Raw genomic sequence first — 25,981 nt, forward strand, 5'->3', positions numbered from 1 at the left:
TTATTTTTTTTTACACAGAGAAGCACTGTACAGATCTCATTGTGATCTTCATGGGCCTGATTCAGACATGATCACTGGTCTGTGAACCTTTTCACCCCAGCGATTAGGTAAACGCTGCCCCAACCATGGCTGTGAATATGCAGCCATGCAGATGAGTGAAAAACCATTCAGAACCACTTACCATCTAATGGTTTTCCCTCTGTTTGCAGCAGCGAGTAAGCCAGGGCATGACCCTGCGAGGGCCATGGGGAAAAGGAGGCCGCGGAATGCCTCCCAACACTATTAAGGTGCCCGTATACGGTGCGATGCGCACTTTTCATTTTAAACTAGATCACATCGCATCTAGTTCAAAACGCATGCAATATGCTAAAGCACCATGCATTGTGAACTAGATCCGATGCAATTTAGTTCCCAAAGTATGTGCAGCAGATACTTTATGTGCTGTGCGATGGGATGTGCAGGGGAAAGCGCATCACACCTGTATGGGCACCTTTAGTAAACACCGGGTTACCGCCCCCAAATGGTCACAGGGTGTCAATTACATAGCTAGCCATCGGTGGCTGTCTTCGCAGGGGCGGCTCATGCATGCGCAAAGCATACCGTGCACATGCGCAGCCATCCAATAACAGTCAGGGCTCGAATTCACAGACCTGCGTGCAGGTCTGAATTGGGCCCCATGTACGGGTGCCAGGAAACAAAGCAGCCAACCACATGCATGTACACTATTGAAAAACACAATTAATTGAAACACCGAAACATAGTAAATTCCCTTATTTTAGTTTTATAAAATCAGCCGTGTTTGATCTCGGTCAAAAAACATAATTCTTAGTAAATCTAGACTAGGCTGAAGGTCTGGATGGTTAGGCACCAGGAGGAAGGATTAAAGAGAATCCTAAAGGATCAGATGATTTTGCCAGTGAAGGTTATATGACAGGTGGGACCCAGAAACACTGGAGCCTCTGCAGCCATTAGAAGGGACCATTTTCCTCCAGAGATCCAGATTTTTGTAGATTCCTGTGGTAACTTTCTGTCATGTCAACATCAGTGTCTACATGATTAATGTCAACATTATGGGGTAAATTTACTAAGATGTGTATTCTACTCCACATGTGATGTTGCTATGGGCAACCAATCAGATCCTGTCTACTATCTTCTAGACGGGTGCTAAATAAATAAGAAGTAGATTCTGATTGTTTGCCCATAGCAACATCACATGTGAAGTAGAATACACATCTTCGTAAATTTCCCCCTATGACTTTTATCTACTACTGCTTTTCCATTGCCTTAATGTGATGTTTGCTGTATTGTAGATCATTTTCATATCCCATGCGTACAGTGTATTATATTTGTTCCTATTTTGATGTTTTTTGGTTATATATAATTTCTGTTCTGTTGGCATGTGGAATAAAACTGTGGTGCTAAAATAATTCAGAACAGTTGCACACGTTTTTTTATGCACATGTATATTAAAAACCCAAAAGGACATTGATAATATCCACCTTTTATAGCTTATAAAAGATACACATGAAAAATAAATAACAGAAAACTATTTGAACGTAAATCCAGAAGATTAATTTGTCAGGACCCACAGTAGTTGTATAGGGGCACATCCCATCGCACAGCACATAAAGTATGTGCTGCCCGTGCTTTTAGTACTAGATTGCATCATATCTAATTCAAAATTTTAACCCATCGCATGCGTTTTGAACTAGATGCAATCGGTTCGTGTATGGGCACCTTAAGACAATCTGTATGATAATCGCTTTTGCAGATACCTGTCAGAAAATATATTTAGTAAATACCAGCATATAAACAAAAAAACAGTGTCAATATTTCAAGCCAGTCGGATGCTATTTCTGGAAAAGACATATTATACAGATACACAGCAAGGAAGCAAGCTGCTTCAATAATGGCAATTGATTTATAGTTTGAATAACTGTTGATTTAACTGTGCTGCTCTATTATGCTTCACCTATACATGGGTTAACCTGTGACTACATGCCAATCTATTCACTGTCATATAAGGATATGTGTTCTCCACTAGCAACAGTGGTCCTCCCCCAAATAGATGTCCCCAAAATGTTACAAATTATATAAATGTTGTGTGTCAACAATTTTCCTGTTATGTAATTTAGCGATTTAAACAACATAAATGGAGCAGGAAAAGATTCCTCTCTTATACTCCCGTCTCCTATTGGGATGCTCCCGTTTTGCTCCTAAATAAATCCCCTATCTCAGCATGGCATCTCATGACATTAAGGCCCTTATTCTGATCGGTGCGGCCGGATCCGAATATGCGGCCAGCACCGTGCGTCCTAAACCCCGCCTTCCATACGGATCGCCAACTCCGTCCGTACGCGGTAAGAAGCTGTCCGAACGGACCGCACTTGTATTTTCACCTCCTCCATCTCAGGGAACCTCCCCCATCATTCGATGGTCGCAGGGATCTGGGTGGGCAGCTGACATCCGGCAATGTCATATGTCCGCCCCCTACACGTGCGTCACGGCCGCATTACCATACGTACGCCCAGCGTTTGCATGGGAACGCCCATGAAACGCGGGGTGTAAACATATGGTAATGAGCCCAAACAGCCCTTCACACCCCTCTCCACCCCATGTTCGTAGTGTACACATTTCATGCAGAATGTGGCCGTGCGTCCGGCTCGCACATGCGCAGAGACGCATCTGCACATGCGCAGACACAAAACATTGGCGGCACGAACGCACGCGGATATTACCGCACCAACCAGAATAAGGGCCTAAGTGAGGGCTCATTACTCTTGCTAAGTCTTACTGTTCTGGCTTTTTTAAAGCTGCTTACTTTTATTGATTACATTTTTTTTTTCTTTTTTCACATTTTCAGCACGCTAGAACATTTGAAGCGGTGGCTGCAGCCAGAGAAAGTTGCTATAAGTGCAGAGGAAGTGCAGCATCTAATTCCTGGTGAATCTCTCCCGGTAAATGTTGAAAGTGACCAGGACTCTGTCACTACTGAACACTGAGATCGTCTTTCCTTTTGGACATTGCAAGGTCCCTATAACCAGTCCATTGTAGCGGAGGTAATTACATTTAATTAAAAAATCGACAAGACACTCATTTTCCCGCTCAGATATCCCACTTGAACTTCTTCTAAGTCCAAGTATTCTTTATCAAGGACAACATATGAATTGCCGCATCCGTCCATTTTATATTTGTTTTTGTGGTGGGTGAGGTACTGTCTTACAGTCAAACAAATGTCATACATTAGACTAATAAAACCAAAATATTATACTTTGTTTCTATTAGTATTAACTTTGTTACAATTTGTGTGTTATTTAAAGCCTACAAAAATAACAGAAATGTGTTTTTATTAAAGTATTTGGTTTAAAAAATAAAATAAAAAATCACCCACAGGCAACTATGCAAGTGTCCAAAGAGATCACATACGTTCAGTGTGCTATAATTGTGTCATTTCCTATAAGAACCTTTTTATATCCCTACTTAGAGTTGTCTGTGTTATTGGCAGTTATAAATATGGATAAACTATAAACAGTGGTTCTGAATAATCAATCAGGATACCCCATTAATGCTGCTTTCCCACTGCTGAAACGGGTCATTACCCGTTTTTTTTAAACGGGTTTTTAAACGGCAAGAGCCATAAAGACCCTTTCCCACTGCAGCTTTTAAACGGTAAATTACCGTTTAAAAGCCGTTTTTGGCACATTCACACTGCCGTTTAAAAACCCGTTTAACCCATAAAAAAAATATGAGGGGGGGGGGGGGTGTTAAAAAAAAAACACAGCGTGGGGTAATGCCACAGCCGGGGGGAGACTTTTTATACAAGTCCCTCCGGCCAAAGCATTCATCCCTACCGACCAGTCAGCCTGGCCAGGGGCCCTGGGGGAGTGGGGACCCCCCCCCCCCCAATAAAGGGGTCCCCCCCCTCCAGGACTTACCTGACCAGGCTGAAGCCTGGTGCTGTCCCCGGTGGCCCTGTGCGGTGGCCACCGGGCTGATCATGGGCTGAATGATTTCTGGCCAATCAGGAGCCAACTTTCTCGGCTCCTGATTGGCCAGAAATCATTTTGAGCAGAGATGCAGAGGAAGAAGGATCTCTGCGTCTCTAGTATACAGCGGAGCGGGTACCACAGCAGCCGGGAGCAGCGCGTCTTGAAGTGAAGATGCCAGGGTGGACGCCAGAGGACAGGTGAGTAGGATTTCTTTCCCCAGGTACCCCTTTGAATTACTACGGATCCAGGACCCCGGACTCTCCAGCCCTGGATCCCCGGACCAGCCCCGGAACCAAGGCTCCAGAACCAAGGCACCGGACTGGACCCTGGGACCTACCTACGGGCTCAAGATAGGTAAGTATCAGTGTGTTTGTGTAATGTATGTATTAAACTTTTATTTTTATAATGTGTCAGTGTGTATTTATTTATCTATTTTTTTTACTGTGGAACTACAAGACCCAGCGGGCCCTTTAATGCCCCGCAGGCTGGGACTTGTGGTTCTCCAAGTCCCAGCCTGCGGGGGAGGCTTGCTGGGACTCATAGTTCCACAGTTTAAAACAATAGGTTTTTCATCTATTTTTTTACACAATGATCAGCCCGGTGGCCACCGCACAGGGCCACCGGGGACAGCACCAGGCTTCAGCCTGGTCAGGTAAGTCCTGGAGGGGGGGGGGGGGGGCCCTTTGGTCCCCACTCCCCCAGGACCCCTCGCCAGGCTGACTGGTCGGTAGGGTTAATGCTTTGGCCGCGGGCCCTTATATAATAAGTGTCCCCCGGCTGTGGCATTACCCTGCTGGCTGGTTGTGCCTGGGGCTGGTTCTTAAAATACGGGGGACCCCTACTCATTTTGTCCCCCGTATTTTGGGAACCAGCCCTGGCCCTTGAGCCTGGGGCTGGTTTTAAAAAATCAGCGAAGCCCTATTTGTCGGGTTTCCTGACTTTTTAATGCCAGCCCCGGCTCTTTCAGCCTGGAGCTGGTTATGGCAGTGGGGGGGACCCCACGCCGATAACTAAATACCGTTTCAGAGGCATTCCCACTGCCTCAAATACGGTATTTAACCGTGTAGGCTTTTAAAACGGGTTGAAATACCGGTTATCTTTAACCGGTATTTCAACTCTGGCACTTTCCCACTGCAGCCTTAAACGGTAAATTGCGCTGAAAAATCGGCAATTTACCGTTTTAGACCTGCAGTGGGAAAGGGGCATTAAACAGCAAATACTGGACAAGGAAACGGTTCTTTAATTTGATATGCGGCACTTGTAGAGTATATCTGTGTGCGAGTCTCTGGGGTAAAAAAAAAAAAAAAGAGGAATTAGAAGAGGTGATTCTGGGGGGTATTTAATATTTCATGATATTTCACGGTTTGAGTATTTAATATTTTGCCAGGGAAACGGCTGGGATTCACGTCTGCAGATCCGGCTCTTTTAAAATGTCGAATATGTCACGAAAATGGGCACAAGATGTAAAAATTAGTGTCCGTTTCCACAAAAAACTATGTGGATCTGCAAATCCGCGTTTTTTCCGGTTTATGGATTTGTTAGGTACAATTGTAAACAAATAAACATAGAATAGATGGAATGAAAATGACAACTATTATTTTGCAAAAATGGACGCCATTTTGCCATGGTTCGGCAACACTGAATACTCCCCTCTGTCTATATTTCCCTGTTGAGTCCTAGAAAATGATAGACAGAATCTGAGTGGTTGCTATGGGCAACATCACCTGGTTTCATTTTTAAAGCTTTAGTGAATCTGTTTTCAAAGTGCTAAATGTACAGGTAAAGTTTTGGTATTGCAAGTTCCATTGTGCTACACATACAGATTGTCACCCTTTGTACAAGTGTCACATCAAATTAATCAGCACAGTCTCCTGCTGTGTAATTTTTTTGCATTGCATTGCAGTTAAGAAACATTTTCTGCAAAAATAAAGGCGCCCAATGCTAGCAGAGGTGCAAGGAACCTGGCAGCTTCATCAGGTCAGGCATCTTTTGTTTGCATGTTGAGGCTTGAGGGGTTAATCTCTGGGACAAATAGCATCACATCCAACCTGTCCACTTATAGACCACTACTTGCAACAACTCGTAAAAAAAATGAAGGTAAAACGTGATCCCCCTGAACCGACTGCAATATGACTTGGATATCCCAAGGAGGCTCAGATTGGTACCATAAATAAACAAAGAAATGGTATATGTGTAATACCATTTTATTCACATAAACATAGCACACATAATAAAAGAGTGGAACAGATGATAAAAAATGGCCGGTACTTGTGTAGTTTCATGGCGCCCGATATATCGGATGCGATCCAAAGCGATTTTTTTTTATTAACTGTTCATAACCCCACTATCCACTACGCATGGAGTTGATTTTATAAAGTGTGGCGAGCGCAGTAATCCACGTCCCCTCGCGGGGCTCGCCGTGCTTCGGGCTCGGTGGCTCGCTTCACTATATACAATCAACTCCGTGCGTAGTGGATAGTGGGTTTATGAACAGGTAAAAAATCGCGTTTGATCACATCCGATATATCGGCCGATATCGCATCCGATATATTGTGCGCCGTGAAACTACCCAAGTACCAAATGGCCAATTACCAGAGGAAGGTGATAACCCAGGATATACCATCTACAGCAGGCAAAAGGTCCAAATTCCAGCCACGATCGCACACTACAAGTCCATGCCTGTGGTCTTTCTCAAGGAGAATATCTCTAGTAAAACGCTGGTAGATTATATACCAGTGATGTCCAATGAGAAAAAAACTACAAACCTAAAAGACAGATCACATAAGCAATGATGTGTGGACAAAAAAAAAGCCCATCCCCAAACTAATATACGACATTCCCGACGGTCTGCGGCTCTCTATATGCTATGACGCTGGTCCGACATGTCAGTTTCCGGTTGGGGTCACTTCCGCCGTAGGTGAGTAGCATTAATGTTAATCCCAGTTTGCCGCACCATGCCCCACTTCCAGTAGCTATGATGATTTAAGATGTCACATAAGGCAGTTCTATAGTGCCCCACTTCCGGTCACGGCAATCCCATTTATTGTTGGGTCATTAAGACCATGTAAACCCATTTCAGGGTATATTCCTGATCCATTCCCAACATGAAGTGGAATCTAGTTCCAACATAGAATGATGCCCTCAGAAAGAGAAACATAATGATAAAAAAACATAAATCATCGTGTGTACAAAACACATTATACAAATATATAAAATAAGGAACTAGCATAGCCATTATTAGTTAAAAGATCAAATCTGATATATGAAAATAAGAAAAGGGTAAAAGAAGGATACTTCTAAAAACCATTTTACTTCACAATCTAATATAAGGCCACTCGGTGTTAAAATCATAAATGCATATCATCTCTTTAGCTAAGTGCTGGCCAAGTTTCTATTCCTGATTTATTGCTGAATTTTTTTTTTTTTTATAAATTCTTCTTTAATATTTTACATTTTAACAAGTACAATGCATGCACATTCAACTAAAATAGATTTGTTACATCCTTATTGTTTTTAGGCACACTAAATCCACATAAATAAGACATACAACAAATACAGTTGCAGCAGTTAATTCTTAATTCACATATACATAAAGAAAATTCATTGCAATGTGGCGTTTAGACTGTTACCCAGTTCCTGACTATGATTAACGTGGGGTTGTCCCTTCACTATCCTTAGCCTTCAATTTTTTTATTTATTTTTTTCAATAGAATTTTTATTTATTATTTTTTTTTTTTTGCCATACACACAAATATGAACAAAGCTCGGCAAAGGACACCTATACATACATACATACATACATACATACATCACATGATATGAAGGCTCAGTATACATATGGATTATTGACCAGTCTGTGTTTTAAAAATAGATGATCTAAAAATATGTTGGAAAACTCATCCAATCAAACACAGCCACAATCCATAGAAGTTAGGTAAAATAATGTATCTCAATGCTTAGCTTAACCAGAAAAAACAAAGGACTAGAGAACTGTAAACCTTTAAATGAAGAAAAGGAAAGTATATAATTGCAAAGCGCAATGGAATCTGCTGCGCTATATAAGAAACTGCAAATAAATAATAATAAATATAAAGGAGTAAATAGAGAGGAATGGGGGGAAGAAAGAGAGGAATGGGGGGGGGGGTGCAGGAATCCAGGAATTAAAGAGGAAGGGGAGGGGAAGAAGAGGGGATACAGACAGTAATGGTAGCTAGACAGGATGATTAAGTATAAAGAATGTGAATATATGTGAAGGTATTTAGATATGATGAAAGTTTCTCTGTGTCTGATTTGAGGTATCAAGATGAAGAAAAGTTATTGCGCGTAGGTCTGGAACTAAAGCCGTTTTCAGAAGTTGGTTTATGTATGAAAATATTTTACACCAGAAACGCTTGATTTTCCGGCATTCCCAGACACAGTGGAGATGAGTGGAAACATGGTGGCAGATGAGTGGAAACATTTACGACAAGCTCCTCCTGTTCCTTCCGGGACCCAGTGTTTCTTTTGCGCAGGGGATATATATGCCTTGTGTAGAAATTGGAAATGGACCTCTTGCAAATAGGTCGATTGAAGATGTTTGTAGACATTGTATAACATTTGGAGTTATTGGATATCGTTTGAACATTTGGAGAGTCTTTTTTTCCAGTTTGAGAGAATGGAGATCCATAGAATATGTGCTGAAAGGGTTCACAATTGAATATACAGATCTCTAGCACGGAAAGGGACGGTCAAATGATTTCTTAAGATAGTATTCAGAATATCAGGAGAATTCAGTGTATACCCATTCTTATTTAAAGAGCGTGTATAATGGTGGATTTGTAGGTACATATAAAATTGATTAGATATAATTGCATATTTATCCTGAAGCGCAGAGGAAGAAACAATCTGTCCACCTGGGCCAAATACCTTGGTTATATTAGTTAGACCTTTGTGTTTCCAAGTGTAAAAATGAGGATTTGTTAAGGATGGTGGGAAGGCTGGATTTCCCCAGTATGGTACATAGGGAGAGTTGTGGGAGTCCCTGTGTAATTTTTTGTTACAGGAGAGCCAGGCATAATATGTATCCTGAAAAATAACATGTTTAAGAATATTGTCGGGTATGTCTTTGGGATCGGAGTGTAGTAGCCCTGCAGGAGAATAAGGATAGAATAAATCTTGATCTAAAGCTGAACATGAGTAAGTGGAGGAGTTTAAAAGCCAGTCCTTTATGTATCTGAAGAAGACCGATTAGGAATATAATTCCATATTGGGTAGTTTTAACCCCTTCCCGACATTTGACGTATATATACGTCATGGCCGGGAAGTACTTCCCGACACATGACGTATATATACGTCATGACTTTAAATTGCCACCCCGTCTCGAGACGAGGTGGCAGAGGGACAATGTCTGCTTTCCCTGACAGCAGACATCCTCCCTCATTGCCCAGGGGGGGCAGCGATGCCTCCTGTCTTGGGCGATCGCTGCTATTGGCTGTTAAAAAGTGAATAGCCAAAAGTAGCGTTGAAATGCATGTAGTGTAAAATTTAGACTCTGCTGCCCCCTAGCGTCCAAAAAAAATAAAGGCGGTTTAAATAATGATTTAAAAATAAAGAATAGATATGGTCTTTGTTAGTTATTAACTATTTTGAGTGATAAGATTATTTGTCTCACAAGCAGAAAATGGAACATTTTGCAAATAGCAAAATGTTCAATTTTTTCACGACACTTTGGTATTTTTCCCCAAAAAAAAAAAAACTGTATCGACCAAATTTCACCACTAATTTAAAGTACAATGTGTCACGGGAAAACAATCTCAAAATCACTGGGATAAGTAAAAGCAAAAAAAAGTTATACCCACTTAAGTGATACATGTCAGATTTGAAAAAAATGGCTCTGTCAGGAAGGCAAAAACTAGCTGCGTCAGGAAGGGGTTAAACCTCCTCCAGATCGTAAAAGTTGTAACTTTTTTAAAGCGATCCTCGGTTTCATACCTTTCCAGATAAACCTAGATATAAGTCTGTCGAAAAGGATGAAATCGGATCTTGATAGGCTTATAGGAAGCATTTGGATCAAATAAAAACTTTAGGAAATAAGATGCTTTTAACTACTGCTACACGGCCCAGAATTTACAAGGGTAAATAAAACCAGGTATCAATTAAAGATGGGATTTTTGTGAGGGTGGGATTGAAATTCAGTGTGTGTGTGTGTGTATGTGTATATATATGTATGTGTGTGTGTGTTTATGTATGTATGTATGTATATATATGTATATATATATATATATGTGTGTGTGTGTGTGTGTGTGTATGTATGTATGTATATATATATATATATATATATATATATATATATATATATAATTATACACGGATGCGGACTCCTCGGCTTGGCAGCTTGCCCGGGCTGACGGGTGGCACTCGGAAATAATACACCTCAGCAAAGTGGTTTAATGGTCAACGTTTCAAAGCATCTTTATTATGGCTTCGTCATCAGTACATGTATTGATGACGAAGCCATAATAAAGAGGCTTTGAAACATTGACCTTTTAAACCACTTTGCTGAGGTGTATTATTTCCGAGTGCCGCCCGTCAGCCCGCTGATATATATATGCCCAAATATTTAATCATGAACGATTTTAAAGGATGATATATAAAGGGCAAGCAGAAGGGAGTTAGGTAACGGTGTAAGTGGGAGTAGTTCGAATTGTTCAAGATTTATTTTATAGCCTGAAATCTTCTCAAAGGACTATCAGATCCATCACCACAGGTATGCTTTTTGAGAGGTCAGAGATAAAGAGCAGCATATCATCTACAAACAATGAAAGTTTGAGAACAGAATCTCTGATCTGTATGCCCAAGATAGAGGAAGTATTCTGTATTGCCTTTGCCAGTGGCTCAATTGCAATAGCGAATAGTAATGGCGAGAGCGGGCAACCTTGCCTCGTTCCTCTGGCAATAGGAAAGGGGGTGGATAAATGTCCATTGCAGAAGATCTGTGATGATGAATTACTGTACAGCCCTCTGAGGATGGAAATGAAATATGAAGGGAAACCAAAACGGGAAAGGGTGGAAAGTAAATGGGGCCATAAGATCAAATAAAATGCCTTTTCGGCGTCTAGTGCTAAAATTACTTTACTTGTGGAAGGTGAGATACAATTTGAATGTTGGATGACCGAAAGTACCTTTCTGACATTTACCACAGAGTGGCACTAAGTAATAAATCCCGTTTGATCGGGGTGTATTCGTGACGGAAGGATATGCTTTATCCTTTCAGAAAGAATTTTGGTACTTGTTTCCTAGCACGGCCACACCGATTTGTATCGGGGTGATCGTGTCGGAAAAATCGCGTCGGTCGCATCGCATGTGACCAAATCGCATGCGATGCGATCGACCCGATTTTTACATTGAATCAAATGTGAATAGGGCCCTTTGGACCCTATTTTACATTGGATTCAATGTAAAGTATTCCCCAGACCCCCAATTTTACCCCCTCAATGTCACCCCACGATTGACGCCAACCCGAAGCGTGGCGAGCGGCGGCGGTGCGCGTCCTCCGACCTTTTCATACCCCTACTATCCACGTCGGCGTGGAGTTGAGAATATAAAGTGTGGCGAGCCACCGAGCCCGAAGCGTGGCGAGCGCACATGTATAACTTCACAGGTATAAGCGTCCCCTCGCGGGGCTCGCTGCGCTCGCCACGCTTCGGGCTCGGTGGCTCGCTGCGCTCGCCACACTTTGTATTCTCAACTCCACGCCGACGTTCGGGTCAATCGTGGGGTGACGCTCACAATGGTGTTGCGTAACTTTTACACCATGACGGGGGCCATATACAATGTGAAATGGGTCATATTGGCCCATTTCACATTGTTTCCTATGTAAAATGGACTTAATCAAGTCCATCTCATCTTGTGCCATTATAATGGCACAAGACCGACGCGATGCTCCCGATTTCAATGTTAATAATATTTTAACATTGAAGCCTATGGCAAAATCGCGTCGGTCGCGTCGGGGGCCATGTTAATGCACGCGACCGACGCGATGCCCCCGATTTTGCCTTTGCCGGCAAAATGGACCTGATTTCAAAGGAAATCGGGTCCATCACGTAACTTAACTTTAAGGTACACGATGGACGTGATTGTGGCCGTGCTAGGAAACAAGTACCAGAATTTTTGTTAAAATCTTATATTCTAAATTTAATAAAGAAATGGGGCGGTAAGTACTAGGGGAAAAGAGATCTCTGCCTGCTTTGGGGATCAGCTTAATTATGGCAGAATTGAAATAGAGAAGGAAGTTACCATCATTTAGAATTTGATTATAAGATGCGGTGAGGTGACTTATTATGTAGGGAGTCATAATTTTATAAAATGCAATTGTATAACCGTCGGGGCCAGGGGCTTTTAAAGGTTTCATATGTTTAATGGCCCTGAAGACCTCTACAGTTGAAATAGGGGCTTTCAGATTTTCCGACTGCAATGGCGAAATTTGTGGGTAAGAAAGGGTTGCATTTATAGAATCAAAAGGGACATTGAGGGAGTCTAAAGGAGTATGGGGAGAGTTTATGTCGGCTGATGGTGTTGGTACAGAGTTGTATAATAGGAGGACATTAATTGGGCTATTTGTGTAGAGTCGTTAGTGATTGTTCCGTCTACTAATTTCAAGGGATGAAATAACATGTTTTGTCGCAAACCTTTCAGTAAATTGGTCATTAATTTGCCCGTCTTATTTCCGAACTTATGAAATCTGTAATCAATTGTTTGAAGAAAAGTCATCGAATTGGGTTTTAGCTCTGAGATATTCTGTTTTTCTGTTGGGTTTTGGGTATAGTTTATATTGTGTAAAAGAGTTTGTAAGGGAAACTTGTAATGAGATATATGATTTGGAATTTTTGGCTTGTATAGAAGCGGAGTAAGCAATAATGTTACCCCTTAAGACCGCTTTAGCCGTCAACCCTAAGGTAGGGTTGGTATTAGCCTGCGACTGATTGTCTTTTTCGAATTGTTCCCAATCTTTTATTAATTTGGTCTGGAAATGTAAGGATTTAGCTAAAGAGACAGGAAATCACCATGGTTTTATTGTATTCGTGGGGGTTCCTAATTGAAGGGTAAACCAAACTAAAGCACGGTCTGAGACCGCAATAGGTTCCATTTCTGATTCTGAGATTTTGGAAAGAAGGTGGGCCAAAAGAAATGTGTAGTCAATCCTACACAGTGTAGAATGTGCAGCCGACAAATATGAAAATTCACGTTCCGTGGGGTGGAGAGCCCTCCAAATATCAATAACGTGTAATTGGGAGGCGAAGAAGGGTATACCTAGTTTTGGTAAGGTTACATGTCTGTGAGTTGGGATAGATCGTTCTAGATAAGATGAGGAAATCAAATTAAGGTCTCCACATATAATTACATTTTCACTGGTGAATGGAAAAAGAATGCGTAGGAGTACTCTTAAAAATTTTTATTTTTTTTTGTAAGAATTGGGGGCATATATATTACAAAGTTTAAAGGAATTTTCGGCCTGGTCAACCTTCACACAGACATACCGTCCTTCCGGGTCCCTAATAACTTGGGACAGAATTAATTGTAGGGCTTTTCTGGCTAAAATAGCCACTCCTCTGGATTTAGAATTATATGGGGAAGCAGCTAATACCATCCATCCGAACAATGAAAGTTTTAATGTTTCTTTATGGGTGAGGTGTGTTTCTTGAAGGAAAATTATGTCTATTCTCTGCGCCATCAGGTATTGGAGAACATTGCGTCTCTTAGCTGGAGAGTGAAACCCTCCTACGTTAAGAGAACCAATACGTAAACTTAAGGCGCCCATCTTGGATGAGGGTGTTTACATAGTTTAACCATCACAAATCTAAAAATATCCTGTCTAGCGGGAAATAAGGAAAGAGTCATGACAGAAAAGGATCTAGAGAGAAAAGAGAAAGAAAAAGCATACATATATTGCCTAGATTGCAGCAATCTGAAAAAAAACTTACAACATAAAGAATTGGTGACTTCAGGGGAATTAAATGTTCAAAAATATAAAGGAAGGACAAAATGTCTTTCTATATTCCGGTAAAGGGAGACTGGGGATTAGGAGCTGGGAAAGGGATATGAGGGCTCCGGTTAAGTCCCCATCTATAATATGAAAGATTTTTAAAAGTTACCACCTCTAACTCAATAAAACAACAATTAAGAAGGGTAGGGAGACCTTATATGGTAAACGGTAACCTCATGGCTAAATATAACAAGATTTGTGTCAAACTTATTACCATACATAGTAAGACCAGATAATTTGCATCTGCTGAAAAAGATTGACTTGAAAAAACACTGAAATAAACTATACGTTAAAACCTGGTAATGTAAGGACCAAAATGTTTGCAGAAATGTATCTTCAATCAGGGGTCAGTATTGTCTTGTTCAGTGGCTGATTCTTTTTCTTTTAGAAATTCTTCTGCATCACAGGGTGTGGAGAAATCGTGATGGGAATCTCCATCATAAAGGCGCAGTTTCGCCGGGTAAAGTAGGGCAAATTTTCTTTTTATTCGGAGCTAGATTAGAGCACACCTCCGCAAATGCCTTCCTGGATCTTGTAAACTCTACAGAGAAATCTTGGAATAATAGTAGCTTATTGTTATCCCAAACAATTGGACGTATTTTCCTAGAAGCGGACCAAAAGGCTTGTTTATGTAAGTAGTTCATACTTTGGAAGATTACTACTCTAGGACGCCTGTCATTAGGTCTGATGGAACCAATTCTATGTATACGTTCGATCACTAAGTCAGAGCAGTGATTCCCAGAAGTTTGGGCAGGGTGACCTTTAAAAGCTGAAGAAGAGCTTGATCTTTAACTGTTTCAGGTATACCTACAATTCTTAGATTTCTATGTGCCCTATTTTCTATATTGCCAAGCTTATTTCAAAGCTGATGGTTCTCTTTCTGGAGTTTTAATATGTCTGTCTTCGCTGTGGCCATGCTGTGAGATAAGCCTCCAATATGTTGCTCTACCTCTGTGACTCTATGAGTTAAATTCTGCAGTTGTAAGTAATATCTGCCACTGCTTGGTTTAATAGAGGACCTACTGTTGACTTGATTGGGTCATCCATGTCGGCATATGTCAGAGGGGTTTCCTGGGCTTCACATACCTGAGGGGTGTCAGAATGTTTTGAAGCTGCAGCAACTTTCTTTGAGGCCGGGAGGAAGATGGTGTTTCTTTGCCCGGTGCCATATTTTGCTCAGCACAGCGTTTTTCTCTGAGGGTTTTTTACAGGTGTCGCTGGTGACAGGAATTTATCCATGTGCTGGTTGCTGTCCTCCTCTGAGCATTGGAGTGTCCCTGTTGTCGGCTTTAACTTTTAATAGGTGCCGCTAGTACTGCGCAATGAAGGTGAATCCCATGTAGTGTGGGGCGGGTAGCAGAGCGGGAGTCCCCGCTAGCGCCATCCGAACAATCACAGCAGGAACAGCTAGGAACTCACAGACTCACGGCGGGGTCTGGCGCCGCTTGCTGACAGACGGACAGCCGCACTCTATTCTCATCCCTTTGTTTCTAAAATATGAACTGTGTACGTTTTTCAAATAACTTATTTATTAAGATCTCCCACTATCCTTCTTTTATATTTTTAATTGAATCAATTTTCCCTCTCCATTAATTTATTTGATCTTACCCTTATTTATATATTGTGGGATTATCTTTTTACACCCCCTTCATTACTGTCTCAGTGCTGTTACTGTTAGGAGCCGACTGGCGGGTCTGTGTAAATGCAGCCTGACTCCTGTATTTGTTCTGTTTTCAGTTTCACCTGTCTTATAATTAGGCAATTAGCACTCTGCCTTGTGTCAGGCTGTGCACCTGCAGTGACTTTCCTCATTAAGGGGGCTCGTCCATTCTAGCTGTTCTGATTGGACATTGCTCCTTATATTACCCAGCCTGCTCTAAGCGCTGTGCTGGTTGTACTGCTTGTATCAAGCCATTGCAGCAGAGCACATGCATGCTTTCCTTACCAATCCTTATGCTTATCTCCAGTACTTAGTCCTTGCTTGTATACTCTATCTGCCCCAGACCTGAGTTTGTACCTACCTGGATCCTGTTTTCCAAAGTTTGTTTGACCGTTCATGTGCCTGTGCTGTGTTTGGTCCTGTTTGTCCCAGTTTCTGCTTGCTCCAATAGAGCTTCTGATTATGTACCTGTGTTTTCACCAATTTTGTCTGTCTGTAACCAGAACTGCACCACAGTCTGGTCCTGCTCTTGGGCAGCACGGATGGTGTAATGGTTACATTACTGCCTCACAGCGCTGAGGTCATGGCTTCGATCCCCACCATGGCTCTAACTGTGCAGAGTTTGTATATTCTCCCTGTGCTTGCGTGGGTTTACTCTGGGTACTCTGGTTTCCTCCCACAATCCAAAAATATACAGATAGGTTAATTGGCTTCCAACAAAATTAACCCTAGAATGTCTGTGTGTGCGTGTACATGTGGTAGGGAATATAGAGTGTAAGCTCCACTGGGGCAGGGACTGATGTGAATGTTCAAATATTCTCTTTAAAGCGCTGCGTAATATGTATGCGCTATATAAGAAACTGTTAATAAATAATAAATAAATAAATAATGTACTGTCTGTATGTACCCGCTCCACAATCTGGTCCTGTCACTTGTATGTCAGTACAATATTGCATTTAGACACTGCTTGGGACTGCACTTTTAATGCCATTGCGGTTCAGTACCCAGTGCTTGGTAATCCCATCTCCAGTGCTGTGGTGCTCGTGTATACCATCTGCTGCAGTGGTCCCATGCTAGTCACACATGGTAATGTGCTAAAGTTTGTATTTGTCTTGTGTTTCTGGTCTTTCTTTTTGTCCCAGTCTGACTCCAGTCCTGTGTTTGCCTTGCCCAGCCTCCTGTAGAAGCCTTGTGCCCTCAAAAGTCCTGGTGACACCGGGGTTGGGGTTACCCAAATTTACCCCTTTGAACATCGCTGTTAGAGGTGAAGCTTTAGCCTGCAGGAGGCTTTTAGGACTGCGGGGCAAGTGCAATAGCACCAACTATACCACTTAGGTGCCATCCCTAACAGTTAATACATATTATATACTCTTGTTTGCTATATTCTGACATTTTCCATTTATACTAAGTTTTTATCTGTTTTTCTTTTGTGGTTCTACTAATATAGAAATATTTTTTGTGCATCTCTGTGTAGATAACTAGTGCTATCCATTTATTAATGTCAGGGCCTATTCTCGACATCCAAGTTCTAGCCACCAAAGGGGCCGCGAAAAACGAGCCCGAAGCGTGGCGGGCGCAGCGTGCCCAGCGAGGGACACGGAATACACGTCAATTAATCTGCATTGTTTTATTCATCGCCAGGCTCGGTGGCTCGAAGGCAGCCATAATGAGTGCAGTATACACACAAAGAGAGGTGTATGGCTGTAATAGTATTATTATTACACACAGGAGAGGTGTATGGCTATGGCTGTAATATTAGTAGAACAACTACCTGCTGGATAACGTAGCAGCAGGCTGACTCAGGCCTGCTGCTCTGACATTATACCTCACCAGTCCCTGTGTCCCTAGCCGCACACTACTAGATGGTCTCTCAGCACCAGCAGTGACTATTACACAACAGCATATCCTTCCATTTTCAAATTTAACTGCCTGAGCCTTGGCCACACCTCCAAGTCCACACCATGATTGTAGACTGTTCCTGCCACTCAGGGAGCTGTTTGCCCGCTCATTGTGGCACCTATGTACAGAGCGAGTCTGCTATGTATGATGTAATATGGCTGTGGCTACCGCCCGGTCCTCTGGTGTCCAGTGTCCTGTTCATGTTTCTCCTCCATAGCCGCCAGTAGTATACACATATATAATGCAAGGAATCCCTTCATGGTAGATAGGGACTCATTTGTCCTTCGTTGCTGCATCATGTCATAGTTATTTACGGTCTCTAGTTTTTTAGGTGCAATGGAGATTTTGGTCTTGAGTTTTGACTCTGGTAGTGACTTGCTCGTCTGCACAATGCATGGCTTATCTTTCTGTCTCCGGTGCAGTCAGGGCAGGTGACGGGGGGTCAAGGGGGACACCTGTACCGGGCCCCAAGCTTATGAGGGGCCCCAAAGTTCTGACGGTCTGTAAGCATAGCTGCGGCAGTGCCTAGAAATGGTTTATAAAGGCACCCACCTGGATTCCTGTAAGGGTACTTACCCAGACACCCCTCCAGTATTAGTGAATATTAATTGTGTCTTTTGTAATAATAAAAAAACACATTCAATAAGCGGTATACAAAAAATGTTCTGCTCAAGGGGGTGTTGTTAGTGGGCCCCAGAGATATCAGTGTACCGGCCCCAAGAATACTGTTGCCAGCCCTGGGTGCAGTTATTAGCATTTATTTGAGAGTTGAAAAAATAAATGGAGGGAAGTGTAGCACTTTGGATGGTATTTTGTGTGCCCAGCTTATATATGCTGAACAAATGAGGCAGATGTTAGCTTCTTATTCAGCTAACTTATCCACTTCTTATTCAAGATCTAGCTTCTTATTCAGAACATTCAGTTTTACAAGGGTTAATGAGTCATTCAGGATAGTGGTTTGAAGGAGGATAAGGAAATGACTGATGAAGGCAACCAGGAAAATATATGCCTAATAAATCTACAATTGGGTGTACATTTTCCTGTGGCAGTTGAATATACTAAAATATTCAATATCAAACAAAAATATAGCAAATCTGCTAGTGAATACTTCAACCGGGCATTATAGGCAGTGTCAAAACACACTGGTGTCTCTCACCCCAAGGACAACCCACACATGAGGGAAATGATTGTCTCTGTACTAGTGGATGGTCTTAAGGAAAACATGAAGATCAGAGAACATACTTCTTTTCCTAATTGAAAAACAAAGAATTGCAGACTTTGATGATTGTTAGCATTCTGGCTTTTAGTAGTGCCTCAACCAAACGCACACAATACACAGCACCTAGGATGTTGGCAGGAAGCAGATAGTGTGCTTCAGGTGCAAAAAAGAGGGACACATAGCCAGAAACTGCATATCGGGAACCCCAGGAAAGTTGATACACATAGAAGGGACTGGGAACCACATTGGGACTGTGGGAGGAAACAGATAAGTCACAAAACATGCCTCCACCTCACCTGTTAGCAGACAGCGTCTTAAGGGCAACTCAGATGCCCCAATAGGAAACAGGTCATACCTGTATCCTACAGCCGGTTAGACTAACTCAACATCTGAAGGAAGAGCCTCAGGTGCGGGTAAGTGTAGCAGGTGTAAAACTAACCTTTTTGGTTGATACAAGGGCATCCAGGTCTGTTCTCAACACTCCTCTTAATTTAGGTTGTACAAACCAAATGGTAGCAGCAATTGGGGTAACAGGAAAAGTGCAGCATCACTCATTGACGAGACCAGCAGAAGTTACCATAGGGCCCTTGCATACCAGACATTCCTTTCTGTTGGCTGCAGCAGCCCAGACCAACCTTTTAGGTAGAGACCTGCTTTGTAAAATGGTCTGTGTCATATACTGTACTCCAGATGGTGTATTCTTAGGTGCTCCTGGGAATCTTGCACAAGAGGTGTAAGATTTTCTGGACACTCCTCAAAGATTAATGAGTAGAAAGAGTGCATTATCGTGAATTATCGGATCAGTGCAAGAGGTTTTGGCAGGACCCTGCTCTGACTATCAGTCAACAGGGCACCATATACCCTTTTAAAGTGATTACTGATATTCTACTCTATACTTTAAACACAGCCAGTGGTGAGTACCGCTCACTTCCCACCAATGTATTATCAATGGGAAGCAGCAGCCTACTAACCCACTAGGCAGAAGTCGTCTCCTGTATTGCACTATTATAGCACCATATATGACCTTTTCTCTAGCACTCTCATCTCCACCCAGAAAATTCGGCTAGACCCTGCACTGTCGGTGACAACAGGGCACCTTATTTCTGGGGAAGAAACAGCAGATGCTATTTCTATATAGTTCCCAACTCTATTCCCCATTGATGGTCTGACAACACAATCCGCTCACTGTGTCAACACAGGACTAGGACTAGTCGTTTGACACAGCAGTAGTAATTGTGTGCATTCCTGTGGAGTCCCTATGTTGATACTACTCTTAATCCAATTAAAACTTCAGTATCACTTCTTGTAGGTGGCTATCACTGCATTACCCTTTTGTTTGCCTATATTTGGAGCTCTGCATCTATCACATTTAAATTTACGCCGATTGAGCGCATTATTATTTATTATGTATCGGTGAAGTGGACACACACTATACAATTTATTGTACACAATTCACAAATCATCCTATCTTTGTAATCTGTGTCTTCATATATATATTTTTGAAATTTAGTGTATCAAAGCGACCCACAACTGTGGGCATACACATATATCAATTTGACTCACAAACCTGTGGTCACATATTTTTGTAATTTCATAGACCACTCACGGTTGGGATTCAATTGATGCCCAGATAAGGTTTTTTTTTTGACTACTGCAAGCTAATTTTTGTAGCCTATTTGTGTCCTGTGTCCAATTTGTCACACAAATTAATACTGTTTCAGTATATCACCATACATCTGTGACTTGGACACACACCATACAATCTATTGTAGGCATCACATATTTGTGAACTGGACATAAGCTACACAAATTTATTGGATGTTACCTATGACTACATATCCATCCTACTCTTGCTACCAGTGTCCTATGCAAAACACACACCTGTGGCTATATACATTTGAGATACCAGAGACAAATGACTGGAGAGACTCAACTGAAGTACAACTAGTGGCTCTGACCACTTATTTAATTTTTGTATAGTCTGTTTGTGTCCTCTGTCCAATTTTTTACCAAACTATATGCTGATTCTGCATGGTTTATACATTTGTGAACTGGACACACATCATACAACTTATTGGATGTAACCTGTTAATATTTTTTAACCATTTCGCTACCAGTGTTTTCACTTCACTGTAACCCTTTGTACTGAAGTGACCCACATTTGTGGACATATCTAATACTTGCCCATTAGTGCGGCAATATACATACTTGATACCAGCGATAAATCGCTGGAGGGACTCTATTGAGTCCGATAAGTGGTTCCTTACCACTATTTATGTTATGTGTAGTTTGTCTGTGTCTTTTGTTCATATTATAGCCTTTTTTAGAATTACCAATTAAAAGTTACGTTTTATAACTTACAATCATAACCAAAATTTATTTTTTCTGACAAGCGTGCCCCCAAACAAAGGGGAGTACTTTTTTCTTTCCCTTTAAAAATTGTACGCTTTCTACTCTCAGGGGTGCACCTCCACAAGAGTGATACATTCGAAAATATATCAATATATACATATTTTGTTATTGTGGATTCTAAAACTTACATATCATAAAAAGTTTACCATCGATAGGTGCATCTTGTGCAGAGGTTCTTCCCATACCCCCCAACCCCATCTTGAATATCATTTTCACTCATGCCTATTGATTATAAATATTTCCACCCACATGGAATGATATGTAATCGTTGGTCTCCTTTGTTGGTTTCTCCTATATTTCTGGGAACATACTGAGAGAGGACATTCAAAACTTAATACAAGATCCTTTGAAATATCAACGTTTGAAACACCTTCTCAACCTCCTGCGCCTTATAAGTCTGGAACCCCCAATTTGTTGTTTTGTATGGTAAAATTGTTATTGGGTGATAACTGCGGGCCAGTACAGACCCTAGGCAGCAGGGCGCCAGTAGGTGGCCATATCCTATATTTTTTACTTTGTGAACTGGTGGCACTGACCAGGGCATGTGAACTGGCAAAAGGGAGATCAGTCAATATATATACCGACTCTAGATATGCTTTTGTGCACAATTTCGGGGCCCTTAGGCACCTCAGAAATTTCATGATGGGAGCTGGCACACCAGTGGCGCATGCATCATACATTAAGAAACTTCTGGTGGCTATCCAGCTACCACACAGGGTGGCTGTTATCAAATGGAAGGCCCATACATCGGTTAAGGATCCTGTGTCCCTTGGTATCAGATGAGAGATGCAGAATTTGTGTTCCCCACAGGAGAGGGCAGTTTGGAAGTCAAAGGGATGTGGACAAGAGTCTACTGGACTCTGGAGAGATGGGCTAGGAAAACTATTTGCCCCCAGAGTGTACTGTCCTGGCCTGGCAGAGGTGGCCCATGGGCTGACCCACCTTGGCAATGAAGGTATTTGCAAATTGGTCAAAGCATACTGGAGTGCCCCAGGGTTTACATCACAAGCAAGTAGAGTGGCAATGTCATGCCTCACCTGTTTGAGAAAGAACATTGGGAAAACCATTCCAACAGAGCCATCCCACATCCCTCCTACAGAAGGCCCTTTCCAGGTAATACAAATCGACTTCATACAGTTACCACCCAGTAGGAATTTAAAGTATGTGTTAGTTTGTGTTTACATGTTTTCCAATTGGGTAGAGGCATTCCCTGCTGCCTCCAACACTGCTACCTTCACTGCAAAGAAAATATGTCAAGAATTTGTTTGTAGGTATGGTATCCCAAAGGTTATCGAGAGTGTCAGAGGCACTCATTTCACAGGAGAAGTCATGTGTAAACTCCTGGAAATTAATAGTAAACTTAATACTCCCTATCGACCCCAAGCAAGTGCAAAGGTTGAGATAATGAATGGTACTATTAAGAACAAACTTGGTAAAGTTATGGCTGAAACAGGGCTACTATGGCCAGAGCCACTGCCCATTGTGCTGTATAGTATAAGAACCACACCCAGAGCTCCGCTTAACTTGACCCCCTTCGAAATATTGTTTGGCCGGCAGCCACACGTTATGATAGATCCGCAGGATGATCTTAAATGTAACAACAAACTGACTGTGCAATATATTTGAAAGATGAACCGAAAGCTGAGAATCCAGCAAAAGAAATTGAACTTGTTGACACCTGACATGCCTGTTGAGAACTGTCATAATCTTGAATTTTGTTATGATCTATAATTTTCTATGCTCAGGTTGCTTGATAGTCCATTGGGAAGGGCCATACCAAGTCTTGTTGACCAGCACTACCTCAACAAAAGTCGCAGAGAGAGAGAGACTTGGGTACATTAGTCCCACTGCAAGAAGACCGTACAAGTGGAAGACACTATGGGGGGTATTCTGGTTGATTCGCAAATTCGCAGCCTTGCGAGTCCACTAAACACTGCCCGGCGAACAACTGCCCCCCGCCACCCCCTCAAAGTGCGGCTTCGACCGAACAGCTGCGAGTGGATGTTTTGCATAAACATCCATTCGCATGGCTCGGGTAACCGCCCACATCTTTCGATGGTCACCAACCATCGAATGACGTTGAGCGTGCACGCATATATAAGTGACTTTTTAGTTACTTACATTTGCGTGCACGCTGGCATGGATATGGGCAGGCAGCTGACATCCGGTGATGTCAGCTACCCGCCCCCCACACCCGCGTCACTGCCTCATTACCATGAGAACGCCCAGCATTCTCACTGGAACGCTGGGCGTTCCCATATGGTAATGAGGCAGCCTGGCACCCCCCGCCAATCTCTGCCCCCCCCTCCCCACGCTGCCATGGGTGTGTGCACCCGGTGAACCGAAAGGTCGCCGTGGGTGCACGCACCATACGCCTGCACATGCGCAGATACCCGCATGCGCAGACGCGCAACATCGGTTCTGCGTGCAAATGCACGCAGGACCGATGTGATCTGAATGAGGCCCCATAAGTATATTTACACGGTAAAGAGAGAAAAGGTGATGGCTGGCAGAGTATCAGCGGGCTATTGTACAAACACCCTGCAGCCAGAAACCTGTGCGGAACAGATAAGGGAGGAGGGGACAGGAATGTTTTTGTGGATACTATGTGAAAAGATTATGAAGTATTCTGTCCCTTATTTTCTCCCTGATGACATTTATTATATTTGTGGTAGACGGGCATACAAATGGCTCTTCATGAACTACGTCGGAGTGTGTTATTTGGGCAGAGTGTTGCCCGAAGAGATGACCCTTATCCATGATGTGATGGTAAATATTCATATACCTCCTCCTTGCACTCACACCCATTATGACCAAATTCATAAAAGGGATTTGACAGTTAGAAAGGAACCCGTAGCCTCAGAATTGATCCATGGATCCTTTGGGATCCAGCTCCTCATTGCATTAGACATCACCCATACCACCAGAGGAGACATAAACTTTAAGTATATTCAAACATTAGCAAGCTTGATAGACAACATAACGGAAATTTATGATGACACCTTCAGATACACCAGAAAGGAGCTTATAAGAGAGAGTTAGTGCAACATCAGATGGTATTAAAGGTACTTGTGTAATAACTGGGCGCCCGATTTTGAGATCGGGTCGGAAAAAATCACATGCAACCAAATCGCATGCGATGCGATCGACGCGATTTTCCATAGGATTCAATGTTAAAATGATCCTGTTCATTTCCCCACTATCCAAGTGGGCATAGAGTTGTTTTTATATAGCGTGGCGAGCGGACCCAGAATGCATTTTAAGTAATCCGCGTCCCCTCGCGGGGCGCGATACGCGCGCCATGCTTCGGGCTCAGTGGCTCGCTGCAACGCTATAAAAAATCAACTCTATGCACACTTGGACAGTGGGGAAATGAACAGGACCATTTTAACATTGAATCCTAAGGAAAATCGCGTTGTGATGCGAATGACGCAATTTTACCGGAGCATCGCATCGCATCTGATTGTATGCCTTAAGTTAAGGCATACAATCAAATAACCAGGCGTCCAGATATTACACAAGTAACGTATTAAACTATCTGACGGCCATGACAGGAGAATATTGTGTCACCCTCTCCCCTCAGTATGGGGTAAAGTGTTGTACTTACATTACCAACAACACCGAAGACCCGGAGGAAATCGTCGATCACCAGATAGATGAGATCCTTCAGCTGAAATGGGAGTTTACAAGGGAACACAATATCAGTCTGGCAGAGATAGGTGACAAGGTCAGCGAATGGACATCCTGGCTGAATCCCATGAAATGGTTCTCTGGACTAGGAGAATGGGCACAAGAAATCAGCCAGTGTGGGGAAGCTGCTTCTCTGTATTTGTGGTGTTATCATAATTATCATGTTGTTAAGTGTGTTAGAGTGGTGACCCGGGGAAAAACCAAACATACAGAAATCATGAGTGTAAGGACGAGAGACACCAAGAAAGGTGAGGGTTTAGTATATGACCCTATGATCGAAACCATCATCCATTGAGGGATACCATATCAGAAAATGTGGTACTTATGTTTTTTCTGGGCTCCCATGTTAAATGCACCCCATTTTTTCATAGCCCTACTATCCAACTATGCATGGAGTTGATTTTATATAGTGTGGCGAGCGCAGCGAGCCACCGTGCCTGAAGCGTGGTGAGCGCAGCGAGCCCCGCGAGGGGACGCAGTCTCATAAGGAAAACGGGAGCCCAGATATTACATAAGTACCGAAAATGTATATAATTGTAACACCCCTATTCTTTTCTTTTGTCTCCAGAATCTGTTTCTTGATGTGCCATGTCCCCAACATCTCTTTTAGGTTAGGTGAAGTCCCCACATCCTATCAATGATACTAGGTATCGCGCCATGCATATAAGAGTTGTTTCCCCTTCCCACTCATATGTCCCCAATGAATAAATCATTAGGTAAATGTGCTCCCTATTTATCCATAATCTAGGATTAGCCAGAGCGCATAATGATTCATTCTCCTTAAATATACAACCATATATCTCATACATTTTTTTTCTCTCCTCAGTAATGTTATAAATTTTTCGGTACTTATGTAGTATCTGGGCTGCCGATTTCTAAATCGGGTCGGATCGGGAGATCGCATCGCATGCGACCATGCGATGCGATGCGATGCGATGACCCGATTTTTCCATAGGAATCAATGTTAAAATGGACTGAGTCCATTTTAACATGGAATTCAATGGGAAAAATGGGTCCTTTTCATACCCCTACTATCCAAGTGGGCATGGAGTTGGATATAAACCTGTGGCGAGCGTAGCGAGCCACCGAGC

The 25,981-nt window shown here is 42.4% G+C and overlaps 1 protein-coding gene across 2 annotated transcripts in view; it reads left to right on the forward strand.

Annotated features, from left to right (window-relative positions):
• CCDC32 (coiled-coil domain containing 32) overlaps positions 1-25,698 on the forward strand; it is a 56,222-nt gene extending 30,524 nt beyond the window's left edge. The window contains exons 4-5 of one of the 2 annotated variants that reach the window (XM_083173289.1): positions 23,876-23,969; positions 25,459-25,698. In XM_083173289.1, coding sequence (XP_083029415.1) covers positions 23,876-23,969; positions 25,459-25,500 — 136 coding nt within the window. In that variant the 3' untranslated portion in view covers positions 25,501-25,698. Of the gene's footprint in view, positions 1-2,863; positions 3,276-23,875; positions 23,970-25,458 lie in introns of those variants that run through there. The other variant, XM_083173288.1, reaches the window with a different exon arrangement.
• The last annotated feature ends 283 nt before the right edge of the window (positions 25,699-25,981 follow it).

This window comes from Crinia signifera, chromosome 2 (assembly GCF_055691185.1).
Source record: "Crinia signifera chromosome 2, ASM5569118v1, whole genome shotgun sequence".
In the NCBI taxonomy this organism is placed as follows: domain Eukaryota; kingdom Metazoa; phylum Chordata; class Amphibia; order Anura; family Myobatrachidae; genus Crinia; species Crinia signifera.